The sequence below is a fragment of the Tauraco erythrolophus genome, chromosome 7 (assembly GCF_009769465.1).
Source record: "Tauraco erythrolophus isolate bTauEry1 chromosome 7, bTauEry1.pri, whole genome shotgun sequence".
In the NCBI taxonomy this organism is placed as follows: domain Eukaryota; kingdom Metazoa; phylum Chordata; class Aves; order Musophagiformes; family Musophagidae; genus Tauraco; species Tauraco erythrolophus.
This window is the reverse complement of record NC_141471.1, coordinates 61,736,931-61,763,131: the sequence shown is the minus strand read 5'-3', so window position 1 is coordinate 61,763,131 and position 26,201 is coordinate 61,736,931. Positions and strand designations below refer to the sequence as shown.

General features: G+C 45.5%; 1 protein-coding gene across 2 annotated transcripts in view; it reads right to left on the bottom strand.

Moving 5' to 3' along the window:
- The window catches only part of EEPD1 (endonuclease/exonuclease/phosphatase family domain containing 1), a 64,870-nt gene that overhangs the window by 8,582 nt on the left and 30,087 nt on the right, over positions 1-26,201 (bottom strand). For both annotated transcript variants that reach the window (XM_086614671.1, XM_086614672.1), the window contains exons 2-3: positions 19,897-19,948; positions 786-896 (exon numbers count right to left, since the gene is read on the bottom strand). In XM_086614671.1, coding sequence (XP_086470797.1) covers positions 786-896; positions 19,897-19,948 — 163 coding nt within the window. The remainder of the gene's footprint in view (positions 1-785; positions 897-19,896; positions 19,949-26,201) is intronic.

Below are 26,201 nucleotides of genomic sequence, written 5' to 3'. Positions count from 1 at the left end.
AGCATCCTTAAAGGGAAAAAAGAGAGATTTCCCTTGGGAGAGACCGCTTTTGGGCACCGTTAGTGGTGTCCAGTCCAAAGCAGTGATACCTTGAATATCATCAAAGGTAGCAGGTGTAGCTGCCACCATCTTATAAATTAGTACCTCGCTGCAGTACATACACATATTTTCCCATGGCAGAGGATGCTGCAGGGAACAGCAGAGCGCAGCACGGTGCAGATTTCGAACGCAGCCCGCAGCGTTTCAAACATCTGCTCAGGGCACTGTGGGGAAGGCGTGAGAGAAGCTCCTCTGCCAGATGTGGCCGGCAGCTGGCATGGCCCCTCTGCAAGGTCTTCATTTGCAAACTGGGAAAATGGGAAGCCCTTCTGAAAGCCAGCCGGTGCTGCGCTAGGGAACGAGCTCAGGAGACTAGCACAAAAAAAATTCAGAAGTACTGCAGCCTGCCAGGGGCAAAACCAAGGACTCTTGCCTTGTCCTAATGTTCTTCTATGTTTCCATCCTGCTTTTATCCACCATACCCCCCCCAAAGACACGCACCTTCCTCCTTACGAGTGTGTTGCAGGCTGAGGAAAACAATTCTTCCAAAAAAAAAAAAAAAAATGGATCGCACAGTTGGACTGAAAGCTAGAGGAACAGCCAGCTTAAAAAACAAGAGATGGAAACCTTGCCAAAAGAGATTTGCAAGATGTTTTGCCTTAAACCGATTCAAAAGATGTCCTTGCTCAGAGAGGGGGTGAAAAAAGTAAAGCAAAGCTGAAGTTCTGACTTGGGGATTAATGTACCTTGTGTAGCTGGCCCGAAGGTTTTTCGGAAACAACACCCTTCCAACATCCTCTGGGGCCCTTCCACTTGCGGATGTTTGGCAGTGTCGGCTGGTTCAGCTCCATACAAAACTAGAGAGAGAGGAAAAAGGAAAAAAAAAAAAAAAAAAAGATCAGTTGAGCAGTACGTTTCTCCCTCAAGCTCTTTTTTTGCCCCAAAGCTACTTGTTTGACTGGAAAAGGGTTTCCTTCGTGCTGCCTCCAAAGCTGCTGACTGCCCCATCTCACATCCCCTCCCATCCTTCCAGGGTCTCTGAGCCACCAAACCCTCCCAGTGGGAAGGAAGCCCCCGTCGCGTGGCTGGCTCCTCTCCAACAGCACAACACAAGAGGAAGAGTGCAGGCCAAGCTCAACAGCTGCCATTTCGTGGTTAAGACTCCTCCAGCTTCATCCCAGGGATGCCGTGGGCCCCTGGCAGTGCCAAGATGAGAGGAGGACCCTTCTCCTGAGTGAAGAGCTGAGTGATGAGCCCGTACCTTGATGGCAAAGAAGCCAAGCGTTTAGGCTAAGGAACCCCAACAGAATTATCATGGCCAAGGGCACGCTGCGGGAGACGTGACACGTTGGATGAAGGAGATGCTTAACACTTCAGGGAGTGTTTCAACGTCTGCACTTTGATGGGCATGTAACAAACTGCCACCGTAAAACACGTACCAGAGGCAAACCCCATAAACTGCTGTAGGAGCTCTGCCTAAAGTTTCTGGCCTTTTTGGAAATGTGAAAAGAACGGCTGCCACATCTCCACCCGGCGTTTTGCAGCTGTGCATACCCCACAGATGCTATAATGCCACCACATACACTGTATACCACCACACGGTGGATTCAGACAGATGCTTTCTGGATGATTGAAACATCCTGTCCACAAAGGGATCAGCTGCACACTTGCCCACAGATCCCACAGATCCCACAGATCCTTCTCAGGCTCCTCAGAGGCGTTCCACATTCCTGGGCACTGCTGTACAGCCACAGCACCCAGACATCTTTGGATGTCCAAGAACACCCTCAGAGCTATAGAGACCGCGCCCATCCAAGCAGGGATGCTGTGACTGTGGACACGCTGGAAAGCCCCCAGGTCCACCTGGGTAACACCTTGAGATTGAAATAAAAATAATAATACCAAAAAAAAAAAAAATCCCTATGCCCTGGAAAATGTGGAATCTGAAACCTCTTGATGGAGACAATATGGAATATTTTTTCCCAGGAGTTTCAAAATAAAGCTTAAAAGGAGGAGCTACAACCCTTTCACAATGAAAGAGCATCCTCAGACAACATCTTGTACCCAGGATGTCCCTCCAAATCAAGCAGCAATTTAACAAAAAAGGATTTTTGAGGCAAACAACAACCTCCTTTGCACAGTGACTCTTTGCAGCGGGACATGCCAGACGCAGCTCAAAGAACTACAGTGATAAACTGCACGGATAGAAGCGTTTCCTACGTGGATATTGGCAAAGCAACGGGACAGCTACTCTCACATTTATTTTATCTTTTGATTCAAAACTAAAAATCCAACCCTGCTCTTTCACAGGTTGCCTTGTCTACAAGCTCCGCATCCCGGAGGCTGTAGGTGTAAGCACTGACTTCTTGGATACACACACCCAGCCACACTTTTTTGCCTCGGAAGGCTGAGAGTCATTTTCGTGGCACGCCTGGAGCGAAAAAGCTCGGCTCACCTTTTAGAACAGCTTTCTTAAAGGCAGAGATTGGCTGAGGCATGTCATTCAAGATGCCGCATCGCCATACCGCGTCATTGTCCGTTAATATATGTTAATGCACCTGCAGGCAGCGCCAGGGCTGGGCTGATTTATTAAAAGGGGATTTGCACGGCCCGGGAACGGAGCGCTGCTCTCAGCTGATTGCCAGGTGCTCCCCCAAGAAGCACAATAAATCACAGAAGCAACAATTATTCATTCCTGATGTCATTCCGATGACTTCAAACAGCGGGAATGCGGTGAATGAGTTTTCTAACATTTAAATAACTTCCATTCGGAAAAAAAAAAATCCAAAGCTGTTGAATTTAGGAGTTCAACTGTAACCCGACAAAGGAGTTCACTTATCTCCGGGTTGCAGCCGCCTAGAAAATCCAGCACAAAGTATGCGACAGGGCTGAATAAATCCTACAGAAACCACCGCTTTATTAAAAAGAGCGTCTGCAGTTGACTAGTTTGAATATTTTGCTTCCTCCAAATAGATTTTTGTTTGTTTGTTTGTTTTTTAAGGCCTTGATTTAACATTGCTCAAACAAAAAGATGACAAATAAGATTACACAGTTTATTCAGAAAAAAAAGCCATCAGCCTGCTCTGGGCACGGCTGCAGCGACAGAGAGCTTGGCCTACAGCAGCTGGCATTAATCTGTGCCCATTTTCCAGGGCTTGCAGGCACACGGATTTCGAAGCTGTGACAGCATACTTGCTTAGGTCATGGGATTTTTTCTGAAGCGCAAAGGGCACTTCTCAAATCCTGTTGTTCTGCCCACAAAACCCAACGTCAAACAGCATTACGCTTTCCCTCGTACAGTAAAAATACACGGACAAGCTCTCAGCCCACACTGGCCATGAAAAAAAACGCCTTTCCTCCTTTGCAAAACCAAGCTAGAGCTGTGCCAGTCCCTTTGAGGAGCAGTTCTGCCAGTGGTAAACAAAAATGAAGATTAAAATCTCAGTCAATCAGAACAACATTAATTTTTTTTTTTTTTCCCAAAACCCTCCTAAGGAAAAAAGCAGTGCCAGGCTCCAGGCATGCTCTAGGCAAAGAGCAGCCTGTGCTCTGGAGAGGACAACCCCCTTGTGCCAGGCACCTGCCCATTGCCCCCACTAGCCGTGCAAGGCGCCGACAAGGGCCACCACCCCAGGAACTGGGACGAGCCCCATTGCCTTTGCTCATCAGCAACACGTCATTTTCCCAAGAAGGGAGGATCCAAAGACATAATTGTTCTTTGTCCACTCTGATAAGGAGCTGGTGCCTGTTGCTCCCAGTCCCTCCAGAAGCAGCTCCAGGAATGAGCTTATGACTGACACTGGAAAAGAACAGAGGGCAGGTGGAAGAAGCTGGGGAAACACACATTTGAGAAGGGAGAAGGGAAGGCAAGGGGTCTTGGACTAGTTTGGGAGAAGGAAGAAGAACATATGCTGGGCTGGCACACGCTGGAGATCATAAGGGAGCTACAGACTCCCTAACACACCGACCTGCCTCGCCAAGACACTCCAAGCACTGCCAGCAAGAGCATCCAAAGTGTTCTCAGCACCTAAGCTGAACCTCCTGCAGTGCAGTAACTCTGCACACCAGGACTGCTGCCCACGAGCACCCTGCAGCAGCCCCTGAGCACATCTCACCACCTTTTGTTCAGGGTGCCCTGGCTCATCTTTGTTTTCTTTTGGGGTGCTGTTTGTGCAGCCGGTGCCAAACCAGGCACAGCAGGGTCATCTTTTCCAGCTGATGACACCACTCTATGCTGAGTATCTTTGCCTGTCAAGTGTTACTCCTGTAGTACCAGCACTGGGGACCACAATGAGCCAGCAACCTCCCTTGAAGTGAGCATTTTTCACTTGAAAAGAGGGTGCCCAACTCCTAAACCCCAAGGAAACTAAATGTGATCTAGGAAAATAAGGTCTTAAGTTACACATTTCTTATCAGCCAGTGATTCCTCTTTGGAGGACACCTTCATTTCGGACCTGGAGTTGGATCAGAGGCTGTGAGGAGGGTGAGGAGAGCAGGAACAGTGAGGAGGAGCTGCCAGGGTGAGGCTGTTGTTATGGCATGGCAGGTCTCGGTGCAGTAATCATCGCCTGAACTTTAGAAAGGCACTCAAAGCAATTAACTGTCTGGTTTGGTTAATTACCACAGAAGCTTTCAGGCCAAAAGGGCACTGCAGTAAAGGTAAACAACAACTTGCTTCATCAAAGCAAAGATGATTCTGGTTCCTCTTAACGGAGAGGAGAGATGAGCACTAGGGAATAAACATTCCATTTCTAAATGTCACATATATGCAGTTCCTTTATTTTTAACAGGCACTAGAGGGAGCAGCTTTAATAAATAGATGTATATGAAACTTCTACTAATTCCTTATCATTTCAGCTATGTTGGGGTGTCATATTCATAAAGACTTGACATCATCATGGTGAAAGGGACTTGGAGTTTAAGTGTGTGAGCTGGCAATAGTTGAAAAGGAGACCCTGACCAGCAAAAAAAAAGAAGCTATTAGAAGATGTATTATTAGGTCAAAATTTACCACCTTTTTTCGAACTGTAGATCCTGGATAAATCTTGAAGTAGAAATCTGTACCTGTGTATGAAAAATTTAAGTCTTCTGGAAGTGCGGTCACTTTTCTGTTACTTTTAAGGCATGTCTTAGTAGTAGTCCATGAACCACAGGAATCTGCAAGTCATGGGCTGGAAAACACCGAGGTAAGGGCTGCTCTGTGCTACAGAGCATCTCCCAGTGATGGATTTGGTGCTTCAGGAAAGGGTAAACAGAAGACCTCTAAGATATAACTCGTAAATCGTGCAGTGGCACTTGAGGAGAAGCCCGCCAACCCTCTCCAATAAAACTTCCATCCTGAAACATGAACTGCTATATTTCTAATAGAAGATACAAAAAAACCTGACAGTGGCTTCATGAGATCATCTGGCACTCCACTGAAGCCTGACCAAGAAAGCCGGGAGCAGAAAAAGTTACAAATATTTCTGAGAACTTGAACTCAACACCTTTGGTTTTCCATCAAAGCATCCTGATTTGACACTGATGCTCCAGAAAAAGAGCGTTTTGTTAGACCACACTTGTGAGGAGGAACAGGCAGAGTTGGGGGGTGGAGAGATTTGGGGGTGTTGTATTTACTGATCTGGCTATTGAGGTAGGGGTAAGGAAAGGTCAAAGACTTCAGGACTGTTGTCCTGGTGCAGCCATGTCCATCAGTGCAAGGCAAGGCAAGAGGGGGTGCAAGACCCAGCGGGGCCAAGACACTTCCCACAGGCTGGAGCAAGTAAGGAAGAGGGCACAGAGGAGCATCAGGCCTTTTGGTTACACCTGGATTCTCCCATAACCAAATACAAAAGCAGGGAAGGAAGCGTTATTATGGCTAGAGCCTGAAACAGAGACTCAATGTTGGATCCCATTTCCCACTGACAACAGTGTTGTCTCAGTTCTTCCTCGCTTGTTTGCCTTTCCCTCCAGCGTATCCCTTTCCTGTTTGCAAAAGTAGCCAAAAAATACACATGCAAGAAACAGATGCATCACAAACTCTTTTCAGAGGAACTGTATAAATCATAGAGTGATTTGGGTTGGAAGACACTAAATGGCACAAGAGAAAGTCAGGGTGGCCCTATGTTAAGATAAAACATTTTTCACATGCCCATTCAACTAGTCCCTTCCAGGAAGACTTCATTAAAGATTGCATAAAATTTACTGCTTGTGTTGTTCAAGTATTGGTATCACATAAAGGGAAATAAAACTTGGCAAGGCAGATGGGGGTCTGATAAACAGATAATGATGAGCGCTCTCAAAGGAGAACAACCTCCCCCGGAGAATCGGTGCCAGTCTCAGCCATATCTATAACATTTGTTTTGGAAAAAGTTTTCTACTTCTTCTTCTTGCACATAAACGTACACAATTCTACAACGAAGTTAAATCTGGAGAAATAATAACAAAATTATAAAGTTTAGAAGAAAAATTCTAGGATGGAAGGAAAAAGAAAAAGGAACCAATCTACTGAAAGTGCAGAAACCACAGAATTACTGCTGGAAAGCTTATGTGCCCCTTCTGCCATGCTACCGTGTCCTGCTTGCACTGGGTCATGGAGACCTGCGGCAATATCTTCCCCTCCTTTATGTACTGGTCTGTTGCTCCTAGAGCTAACCCAAAACATCCAGATTGATGACCGAATAAATCCTTGCCATCCTCCACGTTCTTCACAAACATTATCTAATGCATCCTTCAAAGAGTTCTATAAACTCATTGCAAGCAGCGAAACCGAGGCAGAGCCCTTCAGCAAAGCCAAATCCTCAACCAGTGCCTTTCTTCGGAAATAATACAGCACCCATAGGCACAGTCATCACCTCTGTCACCTCCATCATCACCACGCAGAGCTCATTTGTTGCAGTAACGTGCCTGCATATTGGGGTCCCAAGTCCTGGTCCATCTAAAGGCAGTGGCTTTTTCATCAACTCAAGCAGGATTCAAATTTTCCTGGAAAATGTGCTGCTTCTGCTTCTTAAAGAGCATCCCAGTAATTCAGACAGACATCTGTGGAGGAAATTTCCTTCCTCTGAGGATCAGATTCTCAGCTCCTAAATGAGTGCTCCAGGCACCACGTTACGGATTGGAGAGCAAACACCTACCGTACTGCAGCCTCGCTGCCCGGGAGCCACGCGGTGACCTGAATTCCCAGCTTTGCTGTGAAGACACTTCTAAACTTCATACTTAAAAACAGGAAACCTCCAGGACTGAGCTCCTCAGAGGAGACAGGACGAGAAAGGCTCATTTTTCAAGCCCAACTCTACAGGAACTAAGTTGTCTACGTCCGCTCCGTCTCCTTCTGGGTCTGCGGAGAAGAACCGCTCCGCTCACCTGGAGAGCGTGAAAGCAAAGCATCAACGCATCAAAGGACTCCGTCGTTTAGGCATCCCTGGGGACAGGCAGCAGCCAAAGGATGCTTGGCAGGATTGGGAAGTTTCTCAAACGGAAGGCATCATTTCCCGCGTCAGGTATCTGAGCCCCTTCAGGAGCTCAGCCCTGTTCTGAACCAGTCCATGGGTGTGAATCCAGCTGGACACGCTCCTCTCTCCTGCTGCCGCTGCGTTACTCGCCCATTGTGCTTTGTGAACATGCGGGAAATAATTCTGCTGATAAGCTTAACGTTATCTCGATTATCAAAAGTGTGTAATGATTTGTTTCCATATACCAACCTGCTGGAATCAAATCAGATATTATTTTAAGTCAGGCTTTACAGGATCGGTTGGCGAGCGGTAGGTGCCTAAGTTTGCACTCCCGAGTTACGTGCTTCCCTTTTGAGTATTTGTTTTGGAAAAATTTAGCAGTGAATTTCTACACTGCCCTCCCAGATGAATTACAGCTCGCCGCAGTCACCCAACTGCTTAAATCTTTGTAGTATCCGAGAGGAAATTACATTCTTTATCTTTGAATATAGGATTAAAAAAAAATCAGATTGTAGCCCATAAAACCAGTTCTCTGCTCGCCTTTAATCACAGTGTTCCCAGGACAACGATGCGGATCATTCACTGGCATGTTCTGCTACCTTCATCCTAAACAAAAGTGGTTATTTATATAAACGGTGTCTTTTTATAGATCTTCAAAAGGAAGACACGGAAACCTTTGGTGCAGAGCAGCAAAACAACAACTGAAAGAGGCAACACAGTAACTCCCCTAACACACTGGGAGTGCTGGGGCCACTATCGAAGAATTACAGGATGTTCAAGTACCTCTTGCCAAAATGGGATACGTAACACCTTCCAGCCAGTTTTCCATTTAACAGGAAGGTGTCCTCACATATGCCTGGCAGAAATTTGTGCTGCCTTTTCCCTGTGGAAGACAGCACCCATATTTGCCAACCTCCGTGCAGGAGGAGTTTCGGGGGTTCCTAATTTCTCACGTTTCCATTTACAAGCTGAGCTTTTTCCTTGTGCTTCATGGGACAGACTCATTTTGTAGAAGACATTTCCTGCCTACTTCTTTTCATAACCTTAAGGACTTTTTTTTTTTATTTTTAAACATAACGCAGGAATTAAGGCTCAAGAGGTTGTCAAGGACGGTCACAAGTCTTTGCAATTTATTCTTCAAGCCTTTTCAAAAGAGTGTTTTTTTCTGCATAAGCGGGCAGTACAATCATTAACAGCAACGATGGCATGCTAAGGGAACGGATGCGATATAAAGAACAAAAAGAAGCCCTCATGACTATGAGGCTTTTTCATCAAGCTGCTTTCACGAGAGGCGAGTTGTTGAGTTCAAACACTTTTCCTACGCTGTTATAAAACAGTCTGCTCAACTTCAACTGGTTAGCTGTGCTAAAATCACAGCCACCACACAACTGAATTATTCACTTATTACTGTGCTGTCTGCTGTAAATACTCTGGTGCTTTTCCAAGGTTTTTTCTTCCCCCCAACTGATTATTTCCAAAGGAAGAAGACAAGTTTAATTTTGCTGCCACTTCTGCCACCAGAAATATGCCTCTCTGGGAACACAGGTGTACCCTTAGGGAAGATATAGGCTGAGAGAGCTGGGGCTGTTCAGCCTGGAGAAGAGAAGGCTCCGGGGTGATCTTATAGCAGCCTTCCATTACCTAAAGGGGCTACAAGGAAGCTGGAGAGGGACTTTTTACAAGGGTATGTAGTGATAGGACAAGGGGCAATGGCTTTAAACTGAAAAAGGGGAGATTTAGATTAGATCTAAGGAAGAAATTCTTCACTCTAAGGGCGGTGAGGCACTGGGGCAGGTTGCCCAGAGAAGTTGTGGCTGCCCCATCCCTGGAAGTGCTCAAGGCCAGGTTGGATGGGGCTTTGGGCAACCTGGTGTAGTGGAGGGTGTCCCTGCCCATGGCAGGGGGGTTGGAACTAGATGATCTTTGAGGTCCTTTCCAACCCTAACCATTCTATGATTGTATATCATTGAGATTATTAGAGCAATGTGGCATCGGATATTTTAGAAAAACGACTACAAGCTACTGCCCCAAGCAGTAACTGACACAAAGAGACCCAAGCCTTGCACAAAGTCAGCTACTGCACATCGGCCCAGAGCACACGTACTTCGTTTTGACCCGTTACAGCCACCGCTCTGCACGGCCATGGACTGTGCAGCAGATGTTCGCAGCCCTAAGCTGTGTGCTCATTTGGACGAGATCCAAGGCACCGGGCAATCAAGGGTCAGTGGCTTCCTGGGAACCCCTCTTGTTTTTATTCTTTTTGTTTAATCCCTGGGCTGATCCTTTCCTCATGAAACAGGAAACTCAGGAATCGATTTCTGCGGTGCGGTGTAAAACCGTACCACCGTGAGTCCAACCTTACTCATCCAGTAACCACCAGCATTACATGAGGTACAAACCAGTTTATCAGACCTAGCCCTTAATATGGAAAGCAAATAGAAAATCATCCTATGAAACATGAGACACAAAAGTGATAAGAAATAGTTTCTTGTTCACCAATTAAAAGAAAAAACACAAACAAACTGACTGGTGAGCTCTATTGATTTGCCAGGACCTGAATCTCCTTACCTGCACGTTGCCTTCAGCCAGAGGAAAAGAGAAGAGGAAAAAAATGTGCTAATACAAAAGAACAAAACTGAAAGGGAACAGGGAAATCAGAATTTTGGATGTTATTAATCAAGGAAAGCTGCTTAAGTGTGTAAGATAACTAGGTGTCTCTCCATTCCCATGATAAAAATTTACTCATTTCCAAGAGATGTTAGCAAGTGAGTTGAGGGTTTTTGAGGACTTTCTTCTTTTCTTTTTTTTTTTTTTTTAAATTGTGCACTTCTGGCATATACATGGCAGTAACGATGGATGAGACTGTGCTGATGTGCAGTATGAGAATGAGTAAGAGCAGTGTGTTAAGAAAAATGCTGTGACCCAAGGAAAAAGGCACAGCCCTCGTTATTACAAGGTCACAGTTTGGCCACCTTCACAGAGTCTTACATCAAAAATAGTTATTCACTGGGCATTTTGCTTCCATCCATTTCTTCCCTACTGTTAGTATTACTGTTTTCCCTAACTGATTTACATCTCTGCTTAGAGCAAGTACTCTTTCCCATGGTAAGAACACGAAAACAAGGAAGAGAAAAATATGACTCACAACTATTGCCAGCCTCAAATATTTATTCTTCCTTCAGGCATTGATTACACCACCGTACAGAACACTGTGCCACCTCCTGTAAAGTTATTTAAATGTCTTGTATCCTATTCCATTACTTGTTGTTGTTGTTGTTCAGATATTTATTATTAGGAAGATCTCTTCCAGGCTGCTAGCATTAGGACATGTCATCTCATGTTTTGTTGTGTTTTTTATCTTTCATACATGTCTACATTCTTTTTCACACCTCTAGTCCTTAATTTAAAGAGCCAAATTTGGCACTGAGTCCTCTCTGAAATAGCACATTCTTTATTTATAGGTTTGCATCAGTTTTCTGTCTTTACCCACTAGCACACCCTTCATAGAGTCTATGGGACTGTCCTCCAACTCTGGCCAACGTTCTGCTCTAACAGATGCAATGTACCCTGGCTCCTCAGAGAGAGCATATGCATTACTTAATCCACATAAACTACCAAAAAATTATTTAGGCTGACATTAAAACACCCTTGCTGCTATGTCAACCTATTGAAAAGGAAAAAAATCCCACTCTTCCCCAAAATTGCTGACTACCCAGAACTGGTCCTGTTCTATGAAGCTTTTTTTGCCTTTGCCATCTTCTAGAAGAAAGCAGGAAAAAAGAAGAAGGACTGACTAAGGACCCCTATTACTTCTGCCACCCACAAACAAAACTTAAACACGTGCCGGCGTTAGTAAACACGTATTTTCTGTTTCTCCTTCTTCTGGAAGTGTAGAGAATGATTTTGCTAATGGATAAGTCTGGCTTCTGTTCAGAGACAGGACTAGATGCCTCACAAAAGAATGCCAAGCTAGTATAACAAGCAGTCTTCAAACCACCACTTCTCAGAGAGGCACAGCCATGCTCTAGGGAAGAAGAGGGCACCTCCGAAAGGACAGCATTTCAAGAGCAACCTGTGTTCTCCACGGCTCCCAGTGATGTGTATTGCATGGCTTCTAGTGTTTCGTTTATCAAAGTCCACTGATAATCAGAAAAGAGATGGGCAATGTAAGTAAAGGAGAAAAAAAAAAAAATCCAACCAAGATCAAAGATGCCAGACATACTAGTAGATGAGAGCCTGTGCTTCTAATGCTCCTGACTGCTTGACCACAATAATTTGCAGTAGAGGAGCCTGGAAAGACAAAGTAGTCACAGACATCCCGCAGAGAGCTACTGAAATCATCACGGAGCTGACCAGAGCCATAAGGTCCACGGATACATCTCCTTAAATTTCTAGTCATCTAGATCCCTCCTAGAGGACAGAAAGGAGGAAAAGAAGTGAAAGGACAGAAGCAAATCCTATTCTAGCTGCAGGGTTCCTAAGTCAATTTAGCGGATGGGATAATCCTGGAGAAGCCTCCCTTATTGTAAGAAATGGTGTCAACATCGTTTCCAGCTCCACTCAGACAAAAATGGTTCCTCCACCATAACAGCTAGACTTCCTTTTACCCTGACATTTCTTGACCCCAGGGGGTGAAGTCTGAAAAAAAGACTTTGCATCCCTGAGTACTACCTGTGCCCGGACAAACAAGCGAGACAAGGGAAAGAGATAAAGGGAAATACAGGAAGGGTGCAGGAGAGCCAAAGGGTAAGTGATAGGACATAAGGTGAGAAAAAGAATTAAAATAAGCTCAGTTGGATTTGTAATAACGTCCTTTTAAGCTGCGTGGTCAGTCATTGACTCCATGGTGGCTTTGAAGGAACAGGGCAAGAGGACCTACTTCAGCTGATGGATTAATGCAGAAGTCTGTCCCAAGGCTGAATTAGGCAAAGGGTACGGTGAGAGGCTTGATTGCACTTCTCTCTGGGAATGGGGAACAGAGAAATAAGGCAGCAACGGGGCTGGAAGAGATTGATCAAAGGTCCCGAGTGAGTCAGTGGCCAAGCCTACATCTCCTTTTCCTGTGCTCTGAAAGCGAGACTGCTCCTTCCTTATCTGACTCCAGAGGACATCCAAATGTATTTAAGTTTCAAAGAAAGGACAGTTCTAAGAACAGGCAGTAAATATAACTCATTTATAATTGATTCGTTGCCAACTGCCTTATAATCTTTTTTAATCAATAGCTCTGAAGCGAAGCAAGATTGCGAGACAGCGATCACACTGTACAGGAGGACCATGGCTCTTAAAAACATGCACACGAAGACTCAACTAACTGCATTTCTGGGGTACACGTCGAAACAATTCACACCAAAGAGGAAGGACTGTCTTGGCACTAGAAGAGGGCCTGGAACTCAGGAGACTGAGGTTCATCTCCCAACTCTCTTCAGAGTTGATCATCTTAGAAGAATCTGCTAAAATCATGTGATTTCCTTCTAACTCCAGCACACCTCTGCAAATCAAGGATAATCACAACTCTTCCCTACCTCTCTGCGACTGCTGCACAATTGCACTCCCCAAAAAACTGACCAGCAGCAACAGTGTAGGATATTTTGGCTGCACGGGCAACAGGCACGTGGCGGGTGGTCCAACCTCAGTAGCTGCAGAGATCAGGCAGCAATGTAGACCCTCACCCTGTAGGGGAGATGTCAACAGCCCTTCCCCACTCTTCCTTCAGGGGACATTGATGCCCCATCCCTGGAGGTGTTCAAGGCCAGCTTGGATGAGGCTTTGAGCAACCCGATGCAGTGGAGGGTGCCCTTGCCCATGGCAGGGGGGTTGGAACTAGGTGATCTTCGAGGCTGGATCTTCCAACCCAAACCATTCCATGATTCTATGACTCTATGATAGCTCCCATGCCAGTGCCGGCTTATACACAGGGAATAACATCTGCCTGCAAGGGCTGCATTGACTGCATGACCAGCCACTTGGTGCTGAGGAAACAGGGATGGGATGGATAAACAGCCTTGGGTGACCAGCTGCTCCATGTCAAGGCATATTACAGCTCCCTTTCAACTGCCCTAGCAAATGCACACACAAACATGTTCATATCCACGCAAGCAAGCAGCAGCGTGCCTGTGCTCACCCCTGCAAACAGAAACCAGCACCCCTCTTTCAACCGCCCACGAGCTCCTGAGGACAACCTTCCACAAACAACCAACCTGCTCTGCTCCGAGAGGGATTTTATAAAGAACAGAGATTACAATGGGCTTAATCACGATTAAACAACCGATCTGGCTCAATCTACTCAAAAGCAGACAAAAGATAAATAAAAACCTTCAGCAGATGCATTTCATACTGGAAATTCTGGAACCTCAATTGACGTCATCCTTTTTATGTTCAGATAATATCTGGAGGAAACAGCACACTGGATCAAGGAAACAAAAGCAAATTTCTCGTTAAAATTCTCCGTGCTCTGTGCAGAAAGGAGAAGGCTGCAGCAGGGAATGCACAGCGCAGCTCAGCATTTTACAAACCCGTTTTTGACTGTAGCTGAATTGGCACTCTTAGGGCGAAGCCACTCGAAAGAAACAAGCACTCCCTTTTGTCCTTATCTCCTGGATCCTACCCTGTAAAAGTGGGCAACCTTAGTCATTGCAGTTCTCCTCAAAGCCTGCTTCTGATTGATGACAGGCAGGTCAATTTTCTTCTACTAAATGATGCCACCTCCTCAGTGGTGCCCCGGTTGTGGGGCATCGATTCCACAGGCATGGTATGAAAATTCTGAATGATGGGAACAAGTTGCATCTAGCAAACATCTCCCAAACACAGACATCTGGTCTTTCTTACGGGTGAGGAAACCCAGGAAACAGATTCCACATCATGGGAGACAACTCCAGACATTCATACTGCTGAGGGAGAGCTGGAAAAAGTGAAAAAAATGAGCACAGATCCTAGGGATTGCTTGCCTACACTGCAAAGCTTCCCACTTTATTCAACAGGGTAAAGATGTCTTCAAGGAAAATGAAAAAATTCTTCCTATGAAGAGAGGGAAAAAAACAAAACCAAATATATTTGGAGGAGAAGGCTGATCAGAATTTTCTCTCATCCTATCATCCCAACTCTTCACGTGCACACCAGCAGAAATGCCCAATGTATGACCACGTAACGTTTGGCCAGCAGACAGAGGAGATCCCCTCCTGTCCCAAGAGGGCTGCAGGCTACACCACTGCCTCTCCTGGTGCCTGGCTCATGTATCCTGTGCTTCACAGCTACGGGACCTCCACTTCGGAACACCAGGTGAAAGGCTGTCAATCCCTTTTGGTTTGTGACCTCTAAAACTTCTCCAGCGAAGGTGAAAATCCCCATACAGGCAACATAAGCCTACTGATAATTACTCTGTTCTTCTCACTTTCTTTTCACTGACCCCTTGGGTGTAGCTCACAGTGCACAAATTTGCCATCGCTGGCACAGACAGACCTTGACAGTGAAACCTGTGTTACTTTTCCCGATTTTCAAGCTGCGAGTTATCAACTTCAAGAACACCAGCCCTGAACAGAATCACAGTTCTACCCCCAACTCCTACCATGCTCCGGCCCACCCAGCGTATCTTCCATGCCAGCCTAGACAGATCACTTCCCACCTTAAGCAGAACAAGTGTCACTTTGCAGATGAACACACTGTCACAAACTGCTGAACCAGACTTACGTGATTTGCATTTGCTAGATGAGAAGCCAACAGACTGCTCTGTCTTTGGAGTCAAGTGGACAACCCTTTCTCATCCCCAGTTAACAGTAGATGCACTTGCTTATTAATACACAAATAGGAAACTAATGGGATACTGTTGCTTGTTTCCAAAGCAGGCTTACCTTATAAAAAGCTGTCAGGGGGTTACTAAATGTAATGTCGTTGTTCAGATTATTTAACTTTCCTCAGTAGTATCATAGAATGGTTAGAGATGGAAGGGACCTCAAAGACCGTCTAGTTCCAACCCCCTTGCCATGGGCAGGGAAACCTTCCACTAGATCAGGTTGCCCAAAGCCTCATCCAACCTGGCCTTGAACACTTCCAAGGATGGGGCAGCCACAACTCCTCTGGGCAACCTGTTCCAGTGCCTCACCACCCTCATTGTAAAAAATTTCTTCCTTATATCTAATCTAAATCTGCCCTCTTTCAGTTTAAAGCCATTACCCCTTGTCCTATCAGTACCTGTCCTTGTAAAAAGCCCCTCTCCAGCTTTCTTGTAGCCCCTTTAGGTACTGGAAGGCTGCTAGAAGGTCTCCCCAGAACCTTCTCTTCTCCAGACTGAACAGCCCCAACTCTGTCAGCCTGTCTTCATAGGAGAGGTTCTCCAGCCCTCAGATTATAGAATCATGGAATGGTTAGGGTTGAAAGGGACCTCAAAGCTCATCTAAGTTCCCATCCCTGCCATGGGCAGGGACACCTTCCACTACACCAGGTTGCTCAAAGCCTCATCCAACCTGGCCTTGAACACTTCCAGGGATGGGGCAGCCACAACTTCTCTGAGCAACCTGTGCCAGTGCCTCACCACCCTCTGAGTGAAAAATTTCTTTCTTATATCCAATCTAAATCTACCCTTTTTCAGTTTAAATCCATTGCCCCTTGTCCTATCACCACATTCCCTTGTAAAAAGTCCTTCTCCAGCTTTCCTGTAGGCCCCCTGTGGACTCGCTCCAACAGCTCCAGCAATGTACCTCTGAAGGAGAAACGACTTCAAGAGCCCATGTTAAGACCTGAAAGGCACAGGAGGGAACATTTGATGGAACATAAAGAATATTTTTATTTTTCTTACAATATGGATGAATCTTCCTGCACATCCTACTGGCATCAAGCACCAACGAGAACAATCGTTTTGGCACACTTGTTGCCTATGGAAAAGGTCGACGGATTTAAACGCTAAACCAGCAACCGATGTGAATTGTCACCTGGCTAGGCAGTTCAATCTGCTAATTACTTAAGCACATTTATTTTTAAACTATAAAAACAGCATGTTCCTCAGGAGAATTATTTTTCCCCCTTCCACAATTAAATTCAATTAACACTTGCCGAGCAGAGTTCTTCACCTGCAATTAAGGACTTCCCAAAATTAGACCGAGTAAAGTACTCAAAACCACATTGGGGCAAGAGTGTCCTTGGGGGTCTCTCCCAGAGCTGTGCTTCTGGACGAGGAAGTGATACTTGATACAGGACACAGTGCCAACAAACCTGCGTGCCCAGGGCACTTCCTGCTCAGGCCTGAGTGGCCTTGAACCTTTGCGGGGACACGGCTGTCACGACCCCAAGCCTTTCCTTGGCATCTCGAAGCAGCGCTTCGGAAGCAAAGACATGCCAGCAACGTGAACCCACAGCAGCTGGGGCAAGCTCAGCAAGGAGGCAGGGGGAAGCAAACGGACCGATGTGAAGGTTCAAGGTAAGATACAATGCAGGTAAGCATATGCTTAGTTTTAAGCAGCCAGTGAGACCACTCACATGGAGTATGTACTGGAATGGGTCTGATGGGCTACGGCCAAAACAACCACAAACAAGCCCGTGTCTGACCCAGAATTTTCTCTAGCTCTTCTTAAGTGGTCTAGTCCTGTTTCACTGAGATAAGTTATTATTTTCCCCATCCTCTTAATGACAGCAAGGATGGTACTGGGGTCCGACTCCACCAGCAGCACCCCCTTTCTGCAGTCCTTACAGGCACCCATGGCACCCCAGAGAAGCAAACCAGCTGATGAGCGGCATCCAAGGGTCAGATGAGCTGGTCCCAAGCCAGGATGAGATGGAATTAAACCCAGCTAGTCATTCCTTCTATCTCGGCAACCTCAGACACAAATGCAGCCAAGTGCAGTAGATGTTTGGCTCAAAGGCTCATTTTGGCCAAAGCTGCCAAAACATTCGGGTCTGGGAAATTAAACAGAGTCTTTGGATGACCCGAAGCGTCCCACGGTGTGAATCGATTTATTTTCAATGGCCAAGGTGGGGAAAACATTTAAAGACTAAATAAAGTACCCAAGATGGTCAGAATGGCATTAAAGCCTTTTGCTGCGAGCAATCGGTAAGTCGCTGACGTGCAGCTTTCGGAGCAGAGCAACGCTCCGCTGCTCGAGGGCGAAGCTTTCCGAGACACACCTGCAGGGGGGTGCCATCTTCTCAAGATGCCAATGGTTCAAGCAGGTTCTCTCAGCCTGCTCCAACAGCCTGCTCCAACACGTGCTTCGCCTCCCAGACCGCCATCCCGTTTCGAAAAAGTGACAGTACACTGTGTTTTGCAGGGCCAGACCATTTTCTGATATGGTCTCAAGGGTCCTCAAGAGACTTGCTACACACACACTTAACTTCAGCGTGATGTGATTTTGGGCAGGTAGCCTGCACCAAGTATCAAAAACATGTCACGACACTTTCAAAGCCGAGCACTGAATATTGGAAATATTACGAAAGTTACGTAAAGCAGGTTACGAAAGTTCAAAGCCATCTGCGACAGAGTAGAAAGCATCCTAAAGGAAAACCACTTTTAGCTTATCATGTCCTTAGCTATCTTAAATAAAACTTCCCTTCAAAACCCAGAAAAATCAACCTTGCAATTAATATTAATATATAATCATTTAATAGCATTCTGTATTCCTGCAATATAATGCAGATAAACAATGATTCATGAATACCAGGCTCAGCACGTGTTCTCAAAACCTGACTCTGCAAGCAGGCAGGACGAGGGATTTTGTTCGAGTCTACTATTTTCTTTTTCCTCCTCCTGTATCTAAAAAATAAAGACAGCAAATTTCTTTAACCTTACATAATTCCACCCTGTTCTTTTCCAGAGGGCTAAACTAGCCTTTTAAATCCTTTAAGCCTGGCATTGTATGAAAGCAGACATCAAATATTCAGAGATCCCAGTTTAGAAAGATCATTTTTCTGAGGCTGAGCCTTTCTGAAGAGCTTCCTGCATTGCCCCAGCCAATGCCTCCAACAGCCATTCCCACTGGGCTGAGGTCGCTCGCGAAAAGATGCCTACGGGATCACCCGCCCAGTCCTCTGTCACTGCCTTTTCAGGAAATCCACCTCTTTGGGTCAAAATCAGAGTTCACCAAAGCCAATGGAGAGATGCCGCTCTTGAATTGCACAACCCAGGCTGCCCACCGGACCTCTGTGAGGTGCATCTCCAGTCGGTGGCAAAGCACAAGTCCACCAGCACTGGATTTTGTTTTACCCAGTTATTTCTGGAGTACCCAGCAGATGCAGCCTTAATGCAGTGCTGCAGGACCTTCTCCTTCACAAGGACCTTCTCCTTCACAATCATTGGACCTGCTTGAGGCAGAAGGTCTCCTCCTTCCTTGGGTCAGCAGCAGCTGGATGCCTGCCATAAGGCAGCAGTTTTCCCAGCAGGGCTTTGAATCCAGTTGTTTTCTTTCAACCCTATCACGTCTCTCATGTTTCCATGCCACCTCCCAGCCAGCTCCTTGGTCTTCCAAATAAAGGAGCTGGTGCAGAAAGTGGGGGGAACTCAACAGTCCCAGCGTGGGCAGTGGGAGTCCAGTCCTACCCTCCAGGCAGGTAAAATGATAAAACAATCAAAAATATAACATTTGGTTCTTGATGCAGCAGGAAATCACAGAATCATGGAATGGTTTGGGTTGGAAGGGACCTCAAAGATCATCTAGTTCCAACCCCCCTGCCATGGGCAGGGACACTCTCTACTATACCAGGTTGCTCAAAGCCCCATCCAACCTGTCCGTGAACACCAGAATGATCTGAACATAGAACGATCTATAGGGTGCTGCTATGTTTGCAATACCCTTGCCTGAAGAGCCACACCAGGTTTTATTATATACAAACCCCCCAGCCTATTGTGGCTACCGGTTTTCCTGTGGTGCCGCAGGTGGGATCTCATGCTGCTGAGGCACCATCATCTTGGTCAACCCAACGGGGGTTGTTAGGTGCTGGACCAGGGGGATGCAACCCCTGGTCTGAGCTCAGGCTGACAGACCCCATACATTCAGCTGGTGCTGTCAGGGCTGATGTTGAGTAGCTGGATGCTTTGATCTTTTCATCACTAGAATTAAACCACGCTTCTGCCCATGCACCTGCTGCCATTGTCCTGAGCTGGATGTTTAAAAGGGGCTCCTCTTTCTGCCTCAGACATTCATCTTCGTCGGTTCAAGTCATCTCCTTATCCTAGTTATTAGCAAGGAACTGATTTTGGGAAAGCCACTATGGGCAGACTAGAGGCATTGCTTATCCCAAGCCCACTGTAAAATCAGAAAACACCAAAAGCACGTGGTGAAGGTGGATAAAACTTTGCCCCTCTGACTTCACGTACTGTGTAGCTAGAAGGATTTCCTGGTTTATGCTGTGTGATTTTCCATAAAGTTGGGAAGCCCTTCTAACACAGAGGGCTTTAAGAGCTTAAATGTATTATGACAGCTGTATTAGATATATTTTTAAATACCTTTTCCAGTGCTTCTCTATCGACCAGCTCCTGCACAGCCAAAAGCTTGATACTGTAAGAAAAAGCAGAGAAAAAAAAATTAATCACTGCATTGCAAGCTTTACAGAAACACAGTAGCAGCAGAACGAAGCTCTCTTTTTATCTCCTCACTTCACAAAAAAATAGTCTATAAAGCTGCAGATACAAAAAGTCCCCAGGATATAATAAACTAAAGTAAGAGAGAAGCAGTGTCAGTCTATTTGGTTTGAGTTAGCTGTGTCAAACAGATTTTTCTGGTTTCTCACTTACAAGCATATCATTCATGTTGCAGAGAAACTGCATTAACCATTAAATTTTTAATACTCTAAATTAACACCAAAAGATCTTCTGAACGACAAATACAGCGAGAGAATCTAAACATTTCTATTGTTATTAGTCAGCTTCGTTCTTCAGTATCAACAGGTTTCTGCGAGTCCCACAACAGTCCCTCCCAGGGATTTAAAATATTATATATCAGTACAGTAACTAAGATAATTCAGCTCAAGAAATCTCAGGAAGATATGAAGGAAATGTGCACAACTGTTTAAAAGTAGGGTGGAGAGATAATAGATAATTGTTATTCTTGTAATGTCATTTGCTAATCAAAACCAAATTTCTTCACCTACTGAATCTTATTCTAAGTTTACCTCTAAGGGCTAAATCCTGCAAACTGCATTTTGTTCACTTCAGTAAGACTACCAGAGTTACTTAAGCAGGATTTTGCCCTGTAAGACAGGTAAAATCACAGCTAAATCAAAATATATATAAAAACCTTGTACAACATCTATACTTTCATCATCAATTTAATGAGTAATTAGAAATTATCCATTCTCCTCCAAATTCAGTTACTTGTACATGTCCCCACGTAGCACAAAAGCCCAATCCTTTCCACACTGAGGAATTTCAGGAAAAGATCTTGTTGCATCTCCACCAAGGGCTCACGGGACAGGTAGGAACCTGAAAAGTACTGGCAAAGCATTGCCAGCAGATTGAAACAAGTGGATCCTTCCCCTCTACAAAGCATTGGTGAGACCACATCTGGAGCACTGGGTCCCGTTCTGGGCTCCCCGTCCCTGGGCACTCATCATTAACAGCCCACAGCAGCTATCTTGGCCAGAGAGCACAAGGAATCTACACCACAATCACTTATGGAGCCTGGCATCTGCTTTAGGATGGCATGGTTACGATTCAGCTCACAAACTTTAGCTGTCTATAGCTTTGGTGCCTCATCGAAGCTCATGTTTAGATTCGCTACGTGGTCAATGTAACGAGAGAGGGATCTCACTGCCCCAGGCCAGTTCAACCCACCTATCCCAGCATCATCTCCCACGTCCTACAAGGGCAGAAGCTGCCGTCACGCTACGCTGCCCCAAGTCAGGCTTGCAAAAAGCTAGCAGCCTTTTTACCCATGGAGCACACCAGTATTGCAACTTCAACTGCTCACCTTCCTTACTCAGTCTTAAAAAAAAACAGTCACTTAATATATTATCCCTGGACTCCAGAGGATCATTTCCTTTACCCAGGGATACAAGAACATTTGCGTGGCAGCGGAAGAATCAGACGATGCATTTAAATACTGTTTAAATGACTCTCGTGACTCTGCAGACAGACAAAGCAAAGAGCCAGCACAGTTGAAAGCTCATATTCAAGACCTAGAAGTCCGACAAAGGATGCAATTTGCCATATACTACAAGGAGTTTTATCAGCTTTTCAAAACCTCAGAGCAATGTTGCCTAACTCTTGAACGTCCACGGACATCCTATACATTAATTATGTCCATCCATCCTGTAACAGCAGCTGGCAAAACATAGCTTTAGCCCTGCCCTTCTACTGTGTTACAGTGCTTTCCACAACAAGTGTTCGCAGCCTAACCCCTAAACACGAACGTGCTTTCACTTTAATGTACTTCCAGCTTCCAGACGTCTCCAAAGCATCAGAAAAAGCCTATACCCAATGAATCATAAAAGAGCCCAAGACCATATGTTTCCAGTCTGCAGAGGCTATCACTAAGGCAGAGAGGGCAGTGATGGTTCAGAAAACAACAGGATCATCAGGAAGAAGAAAAAGGTATTCCATTAAAGCACAAACACTACAGTGGCAGGAGGCACACGATCTTCTGTACCGTTTGGTGAACGTACTAGGCGGTGCACAAGCATCCAGCTGAACTGGAAGGTACTTAGGGAAAGTACAAAGCCAATACAAGGTATTTTTTAACATCATTTTCCTTGCAATTCAGCCAGCAAGCCATGTAAAGATGGGATGGGCACCGAGCAAAGAAGGCACCTCCACTTAAAAACCACCACAATGTTGTGTCCAATCCTAACCTTCAGAAGGAGCCTAGGCTGATGTATCTTGGAGAGCAAAGTCCAATAACACAGGTAACAGCAACGCAGCCACGATCGAGACGTGTCTCAGAAATCAGGGGTCACCTCTTAGCTTTGGATGACCTGCCTGTGTTGTAGAGCACTTCGGAGAAACACAGGATGGTGAGGAGGAGTTAGTCTAACACGCATGTGGAGGCATTCAGGATGCTCTCAGCCAGCTGGGCTGCTGCAAAGATAACTTTAAGTCTGTGTGTGGGTAGTAGAGTCTAACCTTCTGCCATTCCCTTCTGCAAGCTGTAAATGATGTGGGTTTTGTTATGCAAATTAATTTTGTTTGGGTTTTTTTTCTCTTTTGAAGCCAGATACTTTTCAATCACTTAATCATCAAAAGGTAGAATTTATCAATCAAGGCTGCTGATGCTTCTATCAATTGACTGATTTATTTCTAGATTGTTAATTGTGGATTATGTGACGCCCAATAGCTGCAGAAGAAAGATGTAGAATGCCCTAAATGCAAGTTTTCATTAGAAATCATCATCTTATTGTACGAACCTACCCTCCTTCCCATTTACACTAGCAGAGCCCTACAAGGTCTCCTTCAGCTGACGTGCTTTTATTTAAAACAAATACACCCAGTTACACAGAAGAAAGTAATAAAACGGGGAGCAGGAATCTTTTTACTTTATCCCATTATGTTTGCAGGCATGCTGTGCTCTTGTTCAGAGGTGACAAACCCGTACAAAAAGTTTACATCCTGCAGAGATACTGCATATACAGGGCCAGAAGCAAATCCGAATTCAATGTTGTCACATGATTTGCAACAACATTGGTTTGACTCTTGGTGAGAAAAAGACTCTCCTCTACAGTTATAAATTCACAGCAATCAATGCTTGCCCAGTATTTTACTCTTTTCTGCTCAGGTGACACCAGATTATTTTTCCTAAGTCAACAGGAATCAGTAAATGCAAATGCCAGTCTTCATACAACCAGCTGCAAGACACTTCTTTCCTTGAAGCATCATCACGGATGCTGCCTCTGCCCATTGGATTGCAGTCCACTATCTGGAAAATTGCTCTTGATAGCCAGTTATTTACTGCTGTTTCTTCCAGCAACTCCAAGAAACATTTGTATGTGCTACTTTATGCTATGTCAGCTTGGAAATGCAGCTTCTTTCAAGGCTGCTGCTTTGGGGGGTTTGATGCTTTGGGAAAAAAAAAAAAAAAAATCAGGCTGTTTCTTTAAGCACTACATCAGCAATCCTACAAACACCGAAAGCAGCTCCTAACTACATGTGCTGTTTTTAGCTTATGTGTTTACTAAGGATTTCTGAGTAGGTGAGAATATAACTACTCAGTAACTAAGAGAAAGAGGGGGGAAAAAAAATCTCTAATAAAGCAGAAATGCAAAAAGTTATCAAAAGCCAACGCTGAAGCCCCAGCTTTTGCTGCCTACCATACAACACTTACGTACTCTCTTTATACACCATGTTGTAATTTCTTTTTCCACCTCACTTGCGGTATGTGAACACTCATTAATAAAGTTGCAGAAAAACATAGTTCTTAAAGAAACCTTTAGGTTACTGCAGCACCTGCTCCAATCTACCAGCTTTAAAGTATACTGGTAAGAAACCTGTAATGTAAGGAACTATATCGACCTGATGGAAACGGCCCTGGTTGTATCCGAAACCACATTAAAAATACTTACTGACTCAATTACTTACATGATCTATTTAAACAAAGTTATTGAAATTAATATCCTGACAGCCCAGGCACACTCAAAATAGTTGGAAACATGCAGTGAGCAGGATGAAGGACTCTCCGTCGGCAGTAGAAATATGCAAACATGACGTGCTGTCAAGGCAACACATGACTCCCTCTTTTTTTGGCCACGGGTCACGCACAGCATTCTCCTCTAAGGGAATTCCTTTTGGTTTCCCAGAGATGAGTCACGGGGCTGCGCGAACGCCTACAGCTACAGCACGCTTCTGCTCCTCAGGGTAGCGTTGCAATCCTTTCCTCAAAGTCTTCTTACTTAAAACCACGCAGCATTGGGTTCCTCCCTCTAATTCCATGTACCCAGGAATAATTTAAGCCTTTTTAGTGACCTTTTGCAATACTCCAAAGTTGCCAATAGGTCCCTTGCTGGTTGATGCGTTCCTCTTCGCCACGAGCCATCATTGTGTTTTATTTGCACTGAGCTCCACTTCCCAGCTGGAGTTCCTATTGCCCACAAAAGCCCATCTGCTCTTGCAATGGGGGTTTCAGGGACTTCCTAAGGACTACTGCAGGGTCATCTGCTTGCAAACCAGCAAACCTACGGCTCTGCAGCAAGGCAGATGGGAGAGACAGAAACCACCATGCAAGCCGGATCCAAGATCCATCCATGCGGAACGAACCTGAGGTCTTCACCTGAGGAAGAAAAGCTGCTGTCCCCAAAACCAGCTTGAAGAGTGCTGTAGGACAGGGGCAGAGAGGATTTAGAATTACAGCCAGTTTCTGGACCACCCTTGCACAGCACTGGACTTGCAGCTGCTATGGACACATGTCATCTGGCTGCCACTATCAAGGGAGAAGTTCTCCAGACTAGAGCCCTGCATCAACAAGCACAGCGACCTCAATTTGCTTCCCAAACATATACACCTTTGCTTGAGGCCTGGGTTTTTCCATAAAAACTCATGCTTTCTACTAGTGCATACGCCTGACCAAAGCTAACAACATGAAAAAATGTCATTTGACTTCTCTTCGTTTTCTGCTCCTTCTCCAGCATACAGCTGCACCGAATCACACTTCGGCTAGATACAGAGACGTCACTACAAATAGTCTGTGCCAAACCCCCTCAACCCCAAACGGTTATTTTGAGCATCATTAAATCATTCCCTCCTCCCTCCCTTTTGGTCCATAAACTTTTCCCCTTTTCTCTTGAGATAAGATCCCACAGCCATGTTATAGCCCACGGTGAAGTTTTAGGGATGACTTGCACATCCAGGAGTAGAGCACGGATGCAGGTAATGGAAGTGTCTTCAACTCACGTTGGGGTAAATCAACACAACAGAAGAGGACAAGACCTCTTGGGCCATCACATTTATATGCTAAAAGGGTATTTGCGTATCTGCACAAGCTGACCTCACTCATAAATCAGTTCTGCTCTACAAGGTGGGCATGGAACAGGAGAGTTGGAAGAAAAAAAGCCTCCCAAAAACGCAGCTGAGCTGTGCTAATGACCCTTGGAACCTGGGAGGGAGCGCTCCTCATTGTCCACCCACTCTCCCCATGCCTGACCCCAGTCCCCAGCTCCCCCACCGCACGGACACAATCCGTTTCATCGCTGTCCGCATGGCGACCTGCAGCCCCCGTTTGTAACTTTGGCGTTTGCCAGACGACAGGGTGAGTAACGATGAGGCTGTCGGCTGTCATTTAACTGTTTTCTGATTGTTTTAAGCACAGGTAGGACCTTAGGCACCAAGCACGTGCTGCTTTGGGAAGTACACGGAGGGTGGGGAAAGATAACAGTCAAAAAATGAAGGAAAAAAAAAATTTATCTTGCTGCTTAAACAAATGGGAGGGGGCACTTAGAGGGGAGGGGTTGTGGGTTTTGTGGGGTTTTTTTTGTTTGTTTTAAATACAGAGCTGCTGCTGACGTATTTGGAGTTGCCCCTTGCTGCTAATGAGACCCACGGCTTGGGTTCTTGGCTCTGCCCACCCCAGTGATGGCATGCCCCATTTGGAAAGTTGTCTTTGGACCGCAAGACCCAGTAAAAACAAAAGCAGACAGAAGGAAGAAAAAAAAAAAAAGCATGCTGAATGACTTTCAGCCTCATAAGCTTCCTCCATCTACCCCTACAAAGTCTGACAAGGGAATAAAACTGGCTTCTCCTTTTCCACTAAAAGCATCTGCGTCTTCTCCATCACTCCTTAAATGGAAGGAAAAAAAATCACGTCCGCCTCCACGTCTCAACGGCTGCTG